The following is a 17642-nucleotide window of genomic DNA, read 5'->3' as shown; positions in this document are numbered from 1 at the left end:
CTGCTGCAGCTCCCCACAGGCCCACAGCATGGCTGACAGGAGGAGGGAGGGGGTGACTAGGAATAAAGTGATTCCAAGGCAAGGTAACAGCAACTGCTAATGGCCAGGCAAGCGGCCCGTGACCCCACTCGAGTCTAACAGGTCAGTAGGAAGTGAATGACTTTTAAAGTACAAAAGCTTATAAAAGACAAAAATCATTTTTTATCAGGAAAATCAACCTTTCAGTTTTCCTTGGACTGGTTAATAATGGGCAGAACCAAGACTTAGTATTTTATTTGAATTCTGAAATTCACTTCCTTTTTGAAAATGGGTTGTCCTGTAATCCCAACTACTTACAAGGCTGAGGCATAAGGATCCCAAGTTCAAAGTCTGACAAGGTCTCTACAAGTGTGCCTATCTCTAAATAAAATAAAAATGAAGCACAAGGGAAGAGGATATGAGTTCAGTGGCAGTGTTTACCTAGCATGCACACAGACACTGCTCAGTCCACAGCAGGCCCCAAATGAGAAGGAAGAAAGAGGAGGGGGAATATCCCTAGCCTGGATTTTCTCTAAATAAAATGAAATGTTTGACAGGCCAGTTATTTCTTCATACCCAAACGGGACCTGCCTGCAATAGCGATTATGTAGTCTCTCTAGGTCACTGCTGATGCTGGGAAGACACCTAGATACAGAGATGCAGAAAAGAGGAGAGGGCTGGAGACCTGGCCGGGAAGGGTCTGCCACCAAGCCAGACAATGTAAGTTCAATCCCAGGGGACAACACAGTGGGTGGAGAGAACGCACTGTTGCCAGGTTGTTCTTTGCCCTCTGTGTGTGTGCTCTGGCATGCACACTCACTCATGCAATAGACAGGACAGAGAGGGGCAGGCAGTGAGAGTGGAGGCAGCAGCAGCTCACTGACTTCTCGTGAATTATCAGGGCTCTACATTCTGAAAATGAAGAGCCCACCTGCAAGGAAGAGTTCTAAGTCCTGAGCTATACCGCAGTGTCTCAAAGACAAAAGAAAAAGTTCCTCTGCAAAGCCTTCCAGTGAACCTGGGATCTAGGAAACATGATCAAGTTTCTTTCTTTTTTTTAAAAAAAAGATTTATTTATTTATTTTATGTGACTACACTGTTGCTGTCTTCAGATACACCAGAAGAGGGCATCTGATCCCATTACAGATGGTTGTGAGCCACCATGTGGTTGCTGGGAATTGAACTCAGGACCTCTGGAAGAGCAGTCAGTGCTGTTAACTGCTGAGCCATCTCGCCAGCCCATGATCAAGTTTCTCTGCTCATTCAGTGCCTGTGCTAGTCTAATTTCTGAAACGTATCAAAGGCAAGCTGGGCGTGGTGGCGCACGCCTTTAATCCTAGCACTCGAGAGGCAGAGGCAGGAGGATTTCTGAGTTCAAGGCCATGAAAACGGAGACAAAAGACCCGAAACCTAAACTAAAGTAACAGTCATTTCCCTGTATGAGAGCTGCAAATCTAAAGGTTTCTAAACAAAATGTATGGAAGTACATTTATAAAATTGTGTAACATATAAAATAATGATTGTAATACATGGAAAAATTGTATTTGGATTCCTAAGTTATTCTAACAAAGCCTGGTGGCACAGGGAGATAATTCTAGCTACTTAAGGGCTGAGGCAAGAACATCCAAAGTTCAGACATCCTAGCTCACCAGGGACCTAGAGCCTCGCCTGTCTCCTCACTGTGAGATAACAAGGAGCTCCAGTGTAAGCTCCTGCTTAGCTTTGCTGAGCCGGCCTGAAGCCCCAGACTCGGCCTCTAGCACCATAATCTCGGCAAGGAAACTAAGTGAGGAGGAGGAAGACCACACTTGGAAGTCAGTGAGCACTCTAGCCTCTCCAACTCTTTACCACGCAGAGAGGAAGCAAGCAAAGTTTTACCTAACTTTAACTTCCTAAGATCCTTTCAAAGGCTGTTTGATGGTTATTCAGCACACCTGAGATAGCCCTCATGGAGCAAGGGAGGAGAAGGCACTGACTGCTGAATATACCAGACTCTATTTATTGTCCTGTGTATTCTTTAAACATGAAACTAAAATACCCCTGCTCCACTTTAAATGTGAAATCCCCACAGTAATTTACCTAATATTAGACTAAAATTTACAACCCACTAATACCTTATGAATGTTGGTTTTATATATATGGTATTATATTAATGTCTCTAATAAACTGTTACATAAAAGTGACTAATTCTATCTTTATAGTAAATGAAACCTTTTTATTTAAGTTATTAATGGAGGAAGCTGAGTCTGTTGGCATAAGCCTGCTGTCCAAGCTCTCAGGAGACAGAAGCAGGAAGACTACAAGTTCAAGGGCTGCCTGGGCTCTACAGTGAGTTCAAGGGTCACCCTAGGCAATTTAAGGAGATCTTTACTCAAAACAAAAAGAATGAGCTGGAGCTATGGCTTAGTGGTAAAGTGCCTGCCCAGCATTACCACGCCAAAGCCTTAAATCCAATCCTCAATGCTCATGGAAAACTCAAGAAAGCAAAGAGAAAGCAACGCATAAACACTGCACAGGAAGGAAAACACCCGAGAGCGGATGGCCACGTGACCTCCAGTCTTCTATTACAAGCATGCAGCATGACTCAAGGGAACATTATAGAATACAGAAAGGTAAAAGGTCAGAAAAACAGTAAACCAAAGCCAAATGCTGAAGAAGTAGGAATCTGATAGCAATTTTAAGATCATCTATTTCACGTTTATTTTACAAATCAGCAGAGTGGAGCGGTCATTTCCTCAGCACTAGGCTGCCGTCATAAAAAACTCCGTCTTTTATTCTCAACATGAAATCTTTAAAAATCTGAGGAGGCAGTCCATTAAACTGTGTTAGAGACGTCTAAGTTCTGGCATCTAATTCTATGGGCTAATTTGTTTAGACTCTGGCCCATGGCTTTCTCATCTGTAATCTGGAGACACAGACTGGCTGCATATTTAACACGTATACCAGAATACTAAAGTCCATAAGTGATTCACTCTAATAATATATGAAGCTGAATAATGTGCCATCATTTTGATTGGCTGGCTTAAAAAGAGATTAATACAAAGTATAAGTTCATAGAGTTTTAAAATACAATTTACTGATTAGTAGTAGAAGTGCCAACCCAGGTAAGACCCTAGGGGGTCAACCCCTAACCCTGAAGAAAACAAGCAAAAACCAAGAAAACTTTTTTGGAAGTCTCTTACCTTTCCAGCATCTAGCACCTTCTGGAAGTCCTCCAGTGTATTAGACACAACCATGTGGGTTTTAAGGTCTTCAGAAGCCCTGCCAAAATACATCAGAAAATACGAGACTTTTCTTATAAATGTGACAGTTTAAGTCCCGAGATAAACAAGATAACTAGTAAGTGAAAATGAGAAGAACTCACTGTGAGTATTCACCCCCTTACTAGCGGCGGCCACAGATAAGCCAGCTACCTTTTGCAGTACCGCTTGAGCCTAGAGGTGTGGGAAGCTTGCCACATATACAATAGGCTATTTTGTTATTCCTGTTGAATAGTCCTGACTCTCACTTACACCACCTGTGGAAGTCTGTTATTTTTCAAACCCTTCTCATCTACTTTTCCTTTCTACAAAACTGGAAAAAAAGTAACACTGTAGCAGAAGTATAGAACCATGAAGGTATGAATATATCACAACAAAGAAAAGCAGACACAAATCAAAGGTATTTTTACACCACCCAACACTCCTGTCCCCTCAGGTCTCACTATGTAGCCCAGGCTGGCCTGGGACATGGTCCTCTTGCTTCAGCTAATATTACTGGATGTAAATCACCATGCCTGGCTCCATGTAAGAGCCTCAGGTATTAGGTAATATTTTCATCTACAGTAAAAAATCACACACGTAGTAATGAGGAAAAAAAGACAGTTGTTCTTTTCTGAATCTCAGGTCTAAGACCTTGTGAACTCTTAGCCATTGCTAGCTGTCAGTCAAACCTACCTGTTTTTTCTTTTCCCCTTTCTGTCACATTTTGTAGGAAAAATCATGTCCTACCCTAAGCTTGAGGGCAGGGCATGCTCCTGCACCCTCACCCACCAGCACTGCCTTGATATGGCTGTGATCGTCTGTCCTTGTCACTAAGTTCTAGGTGACGACAGAACCAATAAAATCAATTGATCTAAGTTCCTGAGAAGCGCAGCACTGGGCCTGTAGGCCGACTTCACACTGTTTCATGGGAGAACAGGAAAGCTGGCCACAGGCCTGCGTCTTGTCTGTCTACTTCACGCAGGGCTTCTTTAACCACAGCTGATAGGAAGGAGGCTGGGATGTAGCACAGTGCAAGGCACACCATGCACCCTAACACTGAATCTAGCAAATGACCAGGAGGATTCGTGTCTTGCGGTCTAGAATACACAGGAGAACCTGTGCTGTGGATGGAGGGAAAAGCTCAAGAACACAAGTTTGTGGTCAGTCTACACTGCTGTGTCCTCAATTCAGTAAAATGCTCAGTGCACCACTTTCTTTATGCTTGTTAGTAAAGAATCATGTGAACCAGTGTTCATTGTTACCTGACTTTAACAATGAGTTGTTATCCTAATCCAGCTTTTCCTTAGTAATGATATTATATATAGAACCGAGACTTATTCAAAGGCCCGATATTTATAAGCAAGTAATGTAACGCACACTGAAAATTGTACAAGATTAAAAAATGAACCCAAAAGTAGAGTATATGCATACTGACTATTACAATCTGAACTCACACAATCAGAACGAGTCGTAGTCCCACATTCATTCTGAAAAGTAGGAAAAAAAAACCCACACAGAATATTCCTAGTAGTTCTACCTGGATGTGGCTTCCACAAGAAATTTTGCTCTCATATGTCACAACTTTTTTATAATGAGCATGCACCTCAGTGAGAAATTATAGAAACAAAACAAAAAACAGAAATAAATTAAGTATGAACTATTCAGTATAAACCTTATGTGCAAAATTGATAGAAAGTGAATAAAAAGTCGCTGAACTTTCCTGCTAAGCCAAGAGTGATAGCACTAGGGAGGCTGAAGCAGGAGAGTCAGGAATCCAAGGCCAGCCTAAAGTGTGAAGGCAATCCAAGCTACAGACCTTATCTTCAACAACAACAACAACAACAAAAAACCAACAATAATTTGCTCTAATAAAATTACCCCTGTAGAGCCTGGAGAGACAGCTTAACTCCTTTCTAAGCACGAGGGCCCGGGAGTCTAGGCCTCAGCTCATAAAACCTACAACAAAACCAGCCTCATATATGTATATGCTGTATCCCAGGAGGCCTGGGACTGGCGAGTCTCGTATTTGGTAGGCTCCAATCCAGTGAGAGACGTCGGCTCCACGAACTATAATGTGGATGCACCTGAAGAAAGGAGTGGGAGGCTGACCCCTGGTCTCCATGTGAACAATATGCACCCGTGTGCACACACATGCAAAAGTCATCTTTTACTAATAAAGTCTTCTATCCAGTGTTTACAAAGTACTTCCATGCCTATAATGCCTAAGATTCTATTACTACAGATGACCAATCAGAGGAAGGGAAGAAAAATAAAGAAAACAAAACAAAAAACGAGAAAATTGCTCTTCTGTCACTAATGATGCTGGTTTTCCATCCTGAGACACGACATGAATCACAGGAGAGAAACCCTAACCAACCAGAAATTTATCTTAAAACAACACAGTCAGGATTTCTAGGTATGAAGTTCAGCACTCTCAGTGCCTCAAGTTCCAGGAGACTGAGAACAGAGAAGCACTGAGAGCAGCGAGGGCAGGCAGCTTCCCAATGCCTCACCCACAACACTACCCGCTCGCAGTGCAGAGACACTAAACGTATCATGTTATCCAGAAACCAAACAAATCCTAAAATAACTATTCAAGCTACTTTTATGGCCGGGCGTGGTGGCACACACCTTTAATCCCAGCACTTGGGAGGCAGAGGCAGGCAGATTTCTGAGTTCGAGGCCAGCCTGGTCTATAGAGTGAGTTCCAGGACAGCCAGGGCTACACAGAGAAACCCTGTCTCAAAAAAACAAAAACCAACCAAACAAAAAAAGATACTTTTATGAATAAATCCAGAGAAAGCTATAAACTAGCTGCCTAGAAACACCCAATCAAGCACCAAAGGTAAGGCTAAAATTAGTCTACTCTCTCCCAGTCAGATTTATTGAGACGCAATGTGGCCAGGAATGGTGGTGCATGCCTTTAATCCCAGCACTCAGACAGTGAAGACAACAGGTGGATCTCTCTGAATTTGAGGTTAGCCTGGTCTACATAGTGAGACCCTGTCTCAATAAATAAACCCACTAAACCCACTATGTATTAGGCATAGAGTACTATAAGGCAACAGAATGAATATAACATGGGCTACCTCCCCTAACCTTGGACCAAGCTTCTATCTCTAGTGATAGTAGCCTTCCTCTTACTGCTTCAGGTAGGCAGAGGGGAGAAATCCTCTTATAGGATAGGCCAGCCCAATGCCTCAACTATCTCATTCTCCCAAACCAATCAAGAGGAGTTGTTAGTCTTGGCTACTCAAATCCCCTGAGGAGCTTTTCATGTTTTAAACACTTCGGTGCACTTGTGAGCGCCTACTTGTATGTGTGCGCTATCTCTGTAAGAGGAAATCAGATTTCCTGGAACTGGCGTCACAGGCAGCTGTGTGGCCTCTGACACAGGATCTGGGAACTGAACCCAGGTCCAAAGTAAGTGCTCTTAACTGCTGAGGCATCAATCCCATTTATTTTTGTGGGGTGTGTGTGTGTGTGTGTGTGTCCATCCGTCCCCAAGAGGTCCAGACGCACCTGGGGACTCCCTTGGAGCTGGAAGTTACAGTAAGCTGTGAGCTGCTTGCTATGGCTGCTGGGAACCAAACTTAGGTCCTCTGCAGGAACAGTACCCATTGATCTCTTCAGCACTGAGCCAGCCTTCCTACCACCACAGGGGAGCTTTTAGCACTATGGCTGCTGGCTTCTCTGTAGGCCACTGTAAGCAGTATCTCAGGGAAAGCGCTGCTATTTACTCAAGCCTCCTGGGTTCTATCAGTCTGCACGGGCGATTAAGAACCCATGACTTAAACCCTCACATTGATGTTACAAAAGCCTGGTTTTTAAGTAAACCTGTTGGTTCAAGACAGAGCACAGCTTCTCAGGGAACAGGCATTTAGGAAAGCCTACTCCAAGTCCAATGTACAGGAAGAATAAGACATTAAGTGGGCCTGGGACTGGAAGGGAAAGCTGCTTTTCGTTGCACCAATGCCCACTGTTTGTGACTCCGGCAGTAGTGAGCACTGAGGAAGGAGACACAGGGAGCCTATAGAGCTACCTTGTGAAAAGGTTCAGCTGGATGTCTTCCAAAACCTTTTCCAGCTTAGCCTCAGCCTCCTTCTCAGCAATTGTCAGTTTCTCTCCAGTATCTCGTCTGACTGCTACAAACTGACAGCTCTTCATATCACGTGGCCCCACCTCAAGTCTGACTGGAACTCCCTGTAAAACAAAACAGGCAGTTAAAAGTGCATGTGTATCTCAAGTTGCATGCAGACTATATCATGGCTTCATCTACTCTGAATCCCATTTCCTCACCAATGGCACATGGTACACGGAATGACACATGGAATGGCACATGGAATGGCACATGGTACACGGAATGACAGAGACACCTTGAAACCAGACACACCTCGGACACTGAGGGGTTAGTCACTGGTACACCCCAGACTCATTCCTAGTGAACCTGTACTCTGCCTGCAACTAGAGAATATATCAGAATCCCCTGCAGGCCTCACCTCAGATTCTTGTTACTCTAGGTTAAGGGCTGCTCAGATTGCTGGCTTTGGGATAAAGTTTGAGGTTTCCATCAGGGAACTGAAGAAGGAGCTACATGCCAGACTCCTTACATATTCAAGTCTTATGCATTGTGATCTATCTCTGAGGGGACCGAAGCCCTTCAGGTTTAAGGAGACCTTGCATTTGTAGGGTCTAGAACTCTATCTGAAAAACAGTAGGTCTTAAATTAAACCTGAGTGAAAGATCCTTTGAAACTGCTTCAGGTATAGATAGAATGATAGATAGATAGATAGATAGATAGATAGATAGATAGATAGATAGATAGTGTGTGTGTGTGTGTGAGAGTGTGTGTATGTTGAGCAGTACTCAAGTCGAAGCCAAAGGAAATGTAAGCGAATGCCAGCAAGCCGTGACCCTCACAGCACAGAAGGAGGAGAGGGAAGTGGGGGATGCAGAAGTAGATGGCATTTTAAATTAATTTTGATTAAGCTAACAGCAAGTTTCTCTTTTAACATCGTGTACCCACACATAAACTGGCTTAAAGAAGTAGCTGCTGGTATCTTCCCTGAAGGTAGGGGAACATGTGAAGAAGTATGACACACAGAGAAGCAGGGTCAACACTGGGACTAACCCCAGCACAGGGTGACCTTAGGAGCCATTTTAAAGAAAGATGATAAACACTGGCGGCTTTGTAATGTGAGATGGTTGATTGTGAAAAACCCCAACAAATGAAGCATCCACCCTTAAGATCTCAGCTACCATGTGAGGACATGTTCCACACTACTCCTATAATGTAAGTTGGTATATATTTATTTGACTCCTAACTTCCAGTCTAAGGTAAAAATCTCTATCATAGCTATTAAAAAAAAAAAAAAAAGGTAAAATGCTAAATGTTTATAAAATAAAACTAAGAGTTTATATTACCTAATAATGAAGCTATGCAGTAAATGAAAATATATCAAAAACATGAAGCCAGAATTAGATAGGCTTTGTCTGCACAGAGTTGAAAACAAGAAGTGGATGTGCGCCCAGGCGGACTAGAAACCTGTGAGGACTCCATCCTCACCAAAACCTCACTCCGCCATCGACTGAATTCCAGATATAAGCACTGCAACATCCCACATGAGGCTTCCTTAGTATAAACAAACACCGCAAGATAGCTGTATTCTAACATAAGAACCAGTTTCCACAACACTTTTAGGGAGGCAAGGCACAGTGCTGTGTATTCAAAGACAGGCCAAGCACACACTAAGTGTTCACCCACCAAGCTATTCTCCTTGAACCACCACAGAGAGTAGTTTAACAAACACAGACTCTAGAAACCCCCATTACAGTATGAGCTGTACTGAGACTGAGTTTAAGTGAAGAACTTATAAATGTGAACAAGGGAAGGCAACAGAAGTTTGCAGAGATCTAGAGCCACCCAAACAGGACTCCAGCGCACCTTGAGTTCCCAGTGGTTGAACTTCCAGCCTGGGGAGTAGTTGTCTCGTAGATCGACTCGGACTCGGATGTTAGCACCAAGCAGCCGCCTTCTGTACTCGTTGCATTTTGCCATCAGTGCCTCTCTGTCTTCTTCAGACAGGGCATTTGTGATTCCACAGGGAATGACTACCACCTAGAGTCCAGCCAAAGACACACCACATACTCATAGTTACATCTACAATAACGAATCATCTAGATCCTACAATAATGAACCATACAGAAGTTAAAATCTGCCAATGATCTTTTAAATATATGTGATTTTACTACAATTAAAAACATGGTGCTGGAGACGGCTCAGTGGTTAAGAACACTTATTGCTCTTGCAGTATCTGGTTTGGTTCCCAGGACCCACACTGTGGCTCACAACCCTATGTAAGTAACTCCAGGGGGCCCAACTTCTCTTCTGACCTTTGAGTGTTCCAGCATACAATGTGATGCATAGACATATACTTAGGCATGCATGTATGCACACATAGTAAGTTATATAAATAAATCTTTACACAGAACAGAACAAAACAATTCCACAACAGGCAGCATCCTAAATACATCCAAAGCATAATACTAGAGGAATTCCTAAATAGTGTACTGCTGGGCCACTATATAAAAACAAAACTATACCAACAAAAGCTATTAAATATTAAATAATATCCAATACCAAAGGGCTTAAAAAATCTAACTATCCATAGTGACTTCTTGAAATGCTAGAGCCTACATTTTTTTTTCACCCTACATTGTTTTAAAAGCACTTTTTCTACAAAGACTCTTTCATGAGCTGTGTGGAAACCTGCAGGTTATAGTGATGTCAGCGCTGAGCTGCCCATGAATGTCGTCCTTGCAGCACAACTGCCTGAGCACACGGTACAAGACAGCCACGTCCTCTCCATTCCATCCTCTTCTGAGGCTGTGGCCTACCAGGCTCCTTCTTCATCCCCCAGTGTGCAGAAAGCAACACCCTTGCTTCCGTGTCTCTCCTTTAGGGCAGCTGCTTTCTGTTCCTATGTCTGTTTGTGAGGACTGCTGAGGTCACCTGACCTCATGTTTTTGCAGCACCTCCAGTGGCATCTGAGAAGCACTGGGACCTCCTTCCTCTCCTTTTCACCTCCTTTGGGAGACTACAGTTCTTCCTCTCTGTCATTTTGGCTACATCTCCAAATTTCCACCTTCCTTTGAAAACATGGTCTTTCATCTTTCCAAATATTTCTTGGTAAAAGAGTTTAGGGGCGGCGTGGTGGCGCACGCCTTTAATCCCAGCACTTGGGAGGCAGAGGCAGGCGGATTTCTGAGTTCGAGGCCAGCCTGGTCTACAAAGTGAGTTACAGGACAGCCAGGGCTACACAGAGAAACCCTGTCTCGAAAAAAAAAAAACAAAAAAACAAAACAAAACAAAAAAAAGAGTTTAGGGGTTTAAGTCTACATCATGAGAACAAGGGCATTTTGTCCTATAGCTTGCTGGGGTCTCTCTGACTGAGACAGAATCTCACTATGAAGCCTTGACTGGCCTCTCTAAACTCAGCATATAGACGGGGCTGGCCTAGAACTCAGAGATCTTCCTGCCTCTCTTAAATTAAAGATGTGTGCCACCATGTACCCAGTGTGGCTAAAGGCACTGGATCCCCCTGAAGCTAGCATCAGAGGCTGTACACTGCTGCATGTGGGCACAGAGAACCATACCTGGGTCCTCTGCAAGAGCAGTTGTATGCTATCTCACCCACCAAGCCATTTCTCCAGTCCCAGGTCTTTTAGCCATGCCCACAGAAAGCTGGCACGAATGGCTTCCTAGTCTGGTTTGGAGGTTTCGTGGGGATCCAGCACGAGCTGGTTTGTTGCTAACATAATCCTCAGTCTGCTTTCTAATAACTGAATCTTATCACAACTGAATCTATGTGATTTCTAATCTGTCTCTAAAATATACTAAATAGTTAAATAGCACTTATTAATACTTTTAACCTACTATGTTTTAAGGAATTCTAAATAGTATCCAAAAATTATTTCTAAAGAAAGTTCTAGGGCTAGAGAGATGGCTCAGCAATTAAGAACATCCTCATGGTAGTTCACAACTATCTCTAACTCCAGTTCCATGGGATTCGATGCCCTCTTCTGACCTTGGTGGGCACCAAGGATGCATGTGGTCCTTAAACATACAGGCAGACAAAACATTCATACAGAAAATAAAATGATAAATGTATTGACAAATTTAAAAGTTTTCAATGAAGTAATTTTTAAAATTCTTGAGACAATAAATAATACAAATTTACACATATTTTTACAATATAGTGGCCTAGGCTGAATTTTCTATTATTTCTGTAGCAGAGAAATCTACCCTTTCAAACTTCCTTTGTAAGCGTGGTCTATAATCTTACAAAAGAAATGATAAGCAGAGACACTTCCCTCACCTGGACAGATGCTACTCGGGGTGGAAGCACTAGGCCCATGTTGTCCCCATGGACCATGACCATCACACCGATGGTTCGTGTTGTCAGGCCCCAGGAGCACTGGTATGCAAACTGCTTTTCTCCTGGTGTCTTGGGATCTTCAAAAACTATTTCACACATTTTGGAGAAATTCTGGCCTAAATGGTGTGATGTTGCTCCCTAAAATAAGGAAACAGAGGCTTAATTTTATACTATTTTGCCTTTGACGACAATTACTACAAGAGCACACACTGTAGAATGTCACTACATGTACTGTTTAGCTAATTTTCTGACATTAATGCTGAAAATACAAGTAGGATTGGCATGACAAGAGAGCAGGATGAGTTATAAACCACCACGGTCCTGCTCCGGGAAGCCCCTTTCAGGAGTAACTGTGTGCTAGACTTCCCAGATCTCATGCCTGGACCTGCTCTCCTCCACTGTTGCCCTCTCTCCTGCTCCTTCCCCTGGGTTTGAGGAAGGGTCTTACATAGCCCAGATGGGTGTAGCACCTCACTATGGAGCTGAGGGCAGCCTCAAATACTTGATCCTGTTGCCTCCACCTGTAGGTGAGTTACACGTGCCACCATGATGCCCAGTTTAATGGAGCATTGGTAATTAAACCTAGGGCTCCATGAACATTAGAGAAGCACTGTACTGCATCCCCAGAAATTATTTTTTTATTCACATTTAAAGTCAACATAATGAGGCAACACACATACATTTTATAATGTTTAAATCAGGTTAACTTATCTCCAAAATCCATCATTTCTTTCTGTTTAAAAAAAAAAAAAAAAAAAAAAAAAAAACCTTTCAAAATCCTTTCTTTGAGCTTTTAAAAAACACAGACTGCATTACTCTTGATAGTCACCTTCGTATACACCAACAGGGCAGATTCCCCCTCAACCCCCAAAGACAGTGTCTTACTATGCAGCTCACACTGGCCACAGACCCAAGATCCCCAGAGAGCTGGAATTATAGGCGTCTGCTAGCATCATTAGCCACAGTTTAACGTTTTGTTCCCATGGAACTAAAGTGTAATGCCTACTGAGCAACTCATATTCTCTCCGACATCCAAATAAACACAATTCTATTATCAAGTTAGTTATATATAATCACTTTCTTAGAGTTCACATACAATTAAGATCATGCAATAGTATCTGGTTTATTTCACTTAACAAACACATTTCCAATTTCATCTATAGTTCTGCAAATGACAGAATTCATTCCTTTTATGGCTAAATATTCTGCGGATTGTGGATTGTTTTTTACCAAGTGATGTCGTCACTGGAAGAGGTATTACTAGAGCACACACTGGTGATTTTATTTTTAAAACCTTAATACCATTTTCTATACTGGTTTTCCAAATACTAATAAAAGTGGCAAAAACTGCTGGAACTGTCATGGGCTGTGCTTACAGTGGCCGAGTAGTCACAGTACTTCCATACCTGAATGGCGCGTCCGCTGGCAGATATGAAGGCTTCTATTGTGGTTGTGTAGTCTCCTCCTGCAAACTTCTCCTTTTCAGTCTTCCTTCCTCTCACAACAGGAATGGCTAAGAGCTCTTCATATACTCGAGCATATAACTCAAGGATCTGTAAAACCTGTAACAACATTTACAGCATGCTTATTCACTGCAGGCTTGTCAATCTATACTATCTCATTTGTATGTGAAAAAGTACTTCAAACAACCACCTTGTGGGAAGGCTAAAGAAGCCAATGTGAGACTTAAGGAAGATATTCAACAAAAAAGTAATCAGCTGAGAAACATTTAAGTGTCTATAAATTTGGAATGCAGGAAAAAAATGCCTGAGCGATATACAGTAATCAGAGTAAAAAGACCTTAGAAAATAATCATATGACTGTAATTTTGCTACAACCTAACCTATCGCATAATTTTTTTTTTTTTTTTTTTGGTTTGAGACAGGGTTTCTCTGTGTAGCCCTGGCTGTCCTGGAACTCACTTTGTAGACCAGGCTGGCCTTGAACTCAGAAATCCGCCTGCCTCTGCCTCCCGAGTGCTGGGATTAAAGGCGTGCACCACCATGCCCGGCTATAAAAACTAAAGTAGTAAATTTACTAGTAAAATTTCAATAAGCAATGTTTTGTTGGTATTTTTGTGTGTCTGGCTTGGTCAGGGTTTCTCAGTGTAACAAGCCCTGACTGTACTAGACTTGATTTGTAGACCACAGAGCACCTCCTGCCTCTACCACCTGAGTGCTGGGATTAAAGGAGTGCACCACCACACCCGGCACAATAAACAGCTTTTTAAATTTGTTTGCTCTTGAATAAACTTTCTTTTCAAACAGGTTTTACACAGCATAAGCCATATAATAAAAAAGCAGGGCCTGAAGACAGGAGCACAGCAGAGGACCGTTCCTACCTCATCAGCTGCTTCCTCAAAGGTGGCAAAGGCGCTGTGCCCCTCCTGCCACAGGAACTCCCGAGTTCGGAGGAAAGGCTGTGGGTGTTTGAACTCCCAGCGCTGCAAGATGAGAGGACAAAGCCAGTCAGCACAGGAAATAGTGTTTTTTATTAGCAACTTTACATGATGAATAATCAAAAATAATTATTGTGATCCAAAATACTTCAAAAATTACTTTCATGGTCGGACCAACCAAAGAAAGTATGCTCTACAAAGCCACAAATCCTGAGAAGAACACAGTGACAAATGAAGTATGCGTGTGTGCAGCACCTACCACCACATTGCACCACTGGTTGAGCCTGACGGGCAGGTCTCTGTGGGACTGCACCCATTTAGCATATGCCGGATACATCACTGGAAGTAAAGAAAACAGAGACATCTATGATTTGATTTCTTCCTGAAGGCTGACAAGAGTTAAATTCACAATATAAATTAATATGGATTAGAGTGTGTCTGGTCATTATCTGTGACAGCTCACTGAATGGCATTGCTTACTTCATAAATCACAGAATCCTGAAGAGACACAGGTCTACCTAGCGAGCTAATGCTCTGTGCCTCACCTCTCTGTCTGTAAGAGTTGCTCACCGTACCATCTACTTGGGTAAATACTAGGAATGCTGTGTTCCATGTAAAACTGTTCACTCTTCATACTGTTTAAGCCTCTCTTTGGCTCACAAATACCATCAAATTTAAAGATGTTAATGTTAGTACTGAATTCAGCTATGTATCAGAATCAGAATTTTAGTTAGATCCATCCAATGAAGCAAACTCTTGCCATGAACTATGTATGACTTGTGCCATCAGTAAAACAAAACTGCTAATTTGGTATAAGAAAACAGCAACAAAAAAAAACTGGAGTCAAAATAATTTCAAAGATGCAAATAGAAAACCAGCACCAGTCTGAGCAGAGAAGCGCACTACCAAAGGCAGCTCACCACGCCAGCAGATCCGAAGCCTGACCCCAGAGACGCTCCAGCTGATGCTGTCCCACAGTAGCAGACTCACAGGAGAGCGCTCTAAAAACCCCAGGGAAGCTGCACTGCTGACGTACACCTTTAATCCCAGTACTTGGGGATGGGGTATCTGTGAGTTCAAGGTTAGCCTGACCAAAATACCAGGTTTCAGTCAGCTAGAGTTGGATGGAGACCCTGCCTCAAAATCAAAACTCTACAATTACAACTCTACAACTCAAAAACAAAGCAACAAAAAACTCTACAGGAATATAAATCTAAATGAACAACAACATTATTTGCAATTTTATAATCAGTCCCAAGAATAATTTCAATACATTTCCCTCTGAAAAGTTGTAACACTGAGCAAAAGCAGATGATGAGGTTTAAAACAGAAAAACCCCCTTTAGTCATGGCAGCCATCTTCCAGTAACTTGCCAAAATGGCAAACTCCAAGGGAAAGAGGAGAGGAACGGCTGTGCTCTCTTTAGGAAACAAACATTTGAAGCTGGAGTCCAATCCCTATGCACTCACAGCTGAACTAACGCATAAAAAGAAAACCTAAAATGTAAGGTTCCTTTAAGAAGAAGACAGACAGACTTACATCCTACTGATAAAGAACTCTGTGATTACACGGCTTAACATATAACATGTCTATGATGTAGACTTCATTCTGTCTTCACCGTCCTTCAGAAAGGGATCTATGCACCAGAAACACTGAGACTCAACTCTATCTAACCACAGCGCAGCGAGCTTTCTCCTGCGTTCCAGGCCCACTCTCACCTGTTTCACTAGTAGGACGAATGGCAATTGGCTCTGCCAACTCTGTTTTTCCTGATCTTGTAACCCAAGCAACCTAGGAAGTTAAAAACCATTGGTGACACACAGTTTTAATGTTGTTTTTGAAGAACATAGTACATATCAACTTTTAGGCTTTCTCATCAACTAAAGAAAGTGCGAATTCTTGCTGCTGTTACTATAAGGAAATGGGCAACCATCCAGTCAGAGGACATGAATAGCAACCAAACTTGCTATAAGGGTAGAAGAAATAGGACTTTATTAAAAAAAAAAAAAAAGAAAGAAAGGAAAAAAGAAAAAGAAAAAAAGGAATAGCCCCTCCTTTCTCTTAGTTGGTTACTAAACTCTACTGGAGATATACTTTTGAGTTTATAAGACAGAACTGCAGTTTACCTCAGGAGCAAAGTCTTCGATGTGATTCTTCTCTTTCTCTAACGCAGCCTGAGACACAAATATGGGGAAGTAGCAGTTCTCAACACCGAGCTTCTTGATCTCAGCGTCAAAGAAGTCCTTAATGGACTCCCAGATGGAGTACGACCAGGGACGGAGGATATAGCAGCCACTCACATCGTAGTATTCAATCATCTCGGACTTTGTGATGACCTTTTAAAGAGAGAAGGCTTGGATACTGAACCACTATCTACTGCAAAGGCAAGAGCCTGTGGCAATCAAAGTTCCTGTCTAGAAATGGCACACACCTCATTTGTTTATTTGTTTGTTTGTTTGTTTGTATGTGTCTTTCAAAACAGGGCTCCACTGGGTAGCCCTGGTTGTCCTGGAACTCACTCTTAGACTAGGATACTTTCTTACAGGTTACACCATTATGCTCAGCTTGGAAACACTCTCCTTAATGTGGAGGGAAGCCAGACTTTCTTACATGGACAGACAACGCATAACAGGACTCTAAGTCTGCAGACTTATCACTGAGCTACATACATCCTCAGCCTACTTTTATTTTTATTTTTTAAGACAGTTTCACTATGTAGGCCAGCTAACCTGGAACTCAAATTCTCTTGCCGTCATCTTCCAAGTATTGGGGTGCCATGAGTGTGCCACCACATCTGATACACGATAGATACTATAATGGGCATCATGGGAGATGCACGGGAATAGGTAAGGTGTCCGCCTTACACACAGGAAGACTGGTCCTGAGACCCCTAAAATGTCAGGCATGGTGGAGTGAGAGGTGCGCTTGTACTTTCAATGCTGGGGAAGGAAGAAGAGAAGAGACAAAAGGGTCTCTGGGGTACAGATGGCCTAGCCTGATTGGTGAGCCCAGGCCAAAGAGAGATCTGTCTCTAAGGGGGTGAACGGCTTTTCTGAAGGTAACCTGATGTCGTCTTCTGGCCTCCACATGTGCACATACACACATAAATGCATTTTCTTGAACACACACATGCACAGACTCAGGAGGGATCACAGAGCTTATGACTACCTTTCTCCCTAGACTTTAGAATCTAAACACAAAGCCAAACTAGAGAATTGAGAAACACTAACATAAAAGCCAACTGAAGGCATACTCACTTGAGAGTACCATTCGGCAAGATTTTCTTCTTTTTTTGCTTCAAGACCCAATCTGCAGACATGCAAAAGGAAACAAGAATCCTTTATTTGGCAACTGTTCTTATGCTGAAAATACTGAGACCAAGTAATCTAAAGACCAGAACTTATTTTATTTGGTCTTGGTGTTGCCTGGTGCCAGCATCTGTGAGTGGTGAGGGCCCTCTAGAGGCATATCTTGGGTTGGGCACGACAGGACACAACAAGACATGAGAAAGCTGCTGACGGTGACTGCTCTAAAGCCATTTAACAC

At 42.6% G+C, this 17642-nt stretch overlaps 1 protein-coding gene across 5 annotated transcripts in view; it reads right to left on the bottom strand.

Moving 5' to 3' along the window:
- Eprs (glutamyl-prolyl-tRNA synthetase) overlaps positions 1–17642 on the bottom strand; it is a 66944-nt gene that overhangs the window by 771 nt on the left and 48531 nt on the right. For all 5 annotated transcript variants that reach the window (XM_017320653.2, XM_030254860.1, NM_001357474.1 and 2 more), the window contains 10 exons: positions 17354–17405; positions 16223–16432; positions 15815–15887; positions 14356–14435; positions 14040–14141; positions 13105–13260; positions 11639–11836; positions 9205–9378; positions 7303–7463; positions 3201–3279 (listed from right to left, as the gene is read on the bottom strand). In XM_017320653.2, coding sequence (XP_017176142.1) covers positions 3201–3279; positions 7303–7463; positions 9205–9378; positions 11639–11836; positions 13105–13260; positions 14040–14141; positions 14356–14435; positions 15815–15887; positions 16223–16432; positions 17354–17405 — 1285 coding nt within the window. The remainder of the gene's footprint in view (positions 1–3200; positions 3280–7302; positions 7464–9204; positions 9379–11638; positions 11837–13104; positions 13261–14039; positions 14142–14355; positions 14436–15814; positions 15888–16222; positions 16433–17353; positions 17406–17642) is intronic.

Source organism: Mus musculus, chromosome 1, assembly GCF_000001635.26.
Source record: "Mus musculus strain C57BL/6J chromosome 1, GRCm38.p6 C57BL/6J".
Classification (NCBI taxonomy): domain Eukaryota; kingdom Metazoa; phylum Chordata; class Mammalia; order Rodentia; family Muridae; genus Mus; species Mus musculus.
The sequence above is the reverse complement of the archived record's forward strand: the minus strand, read 5'-3'. Positions and strand labels throughout refer to the sequence as shown.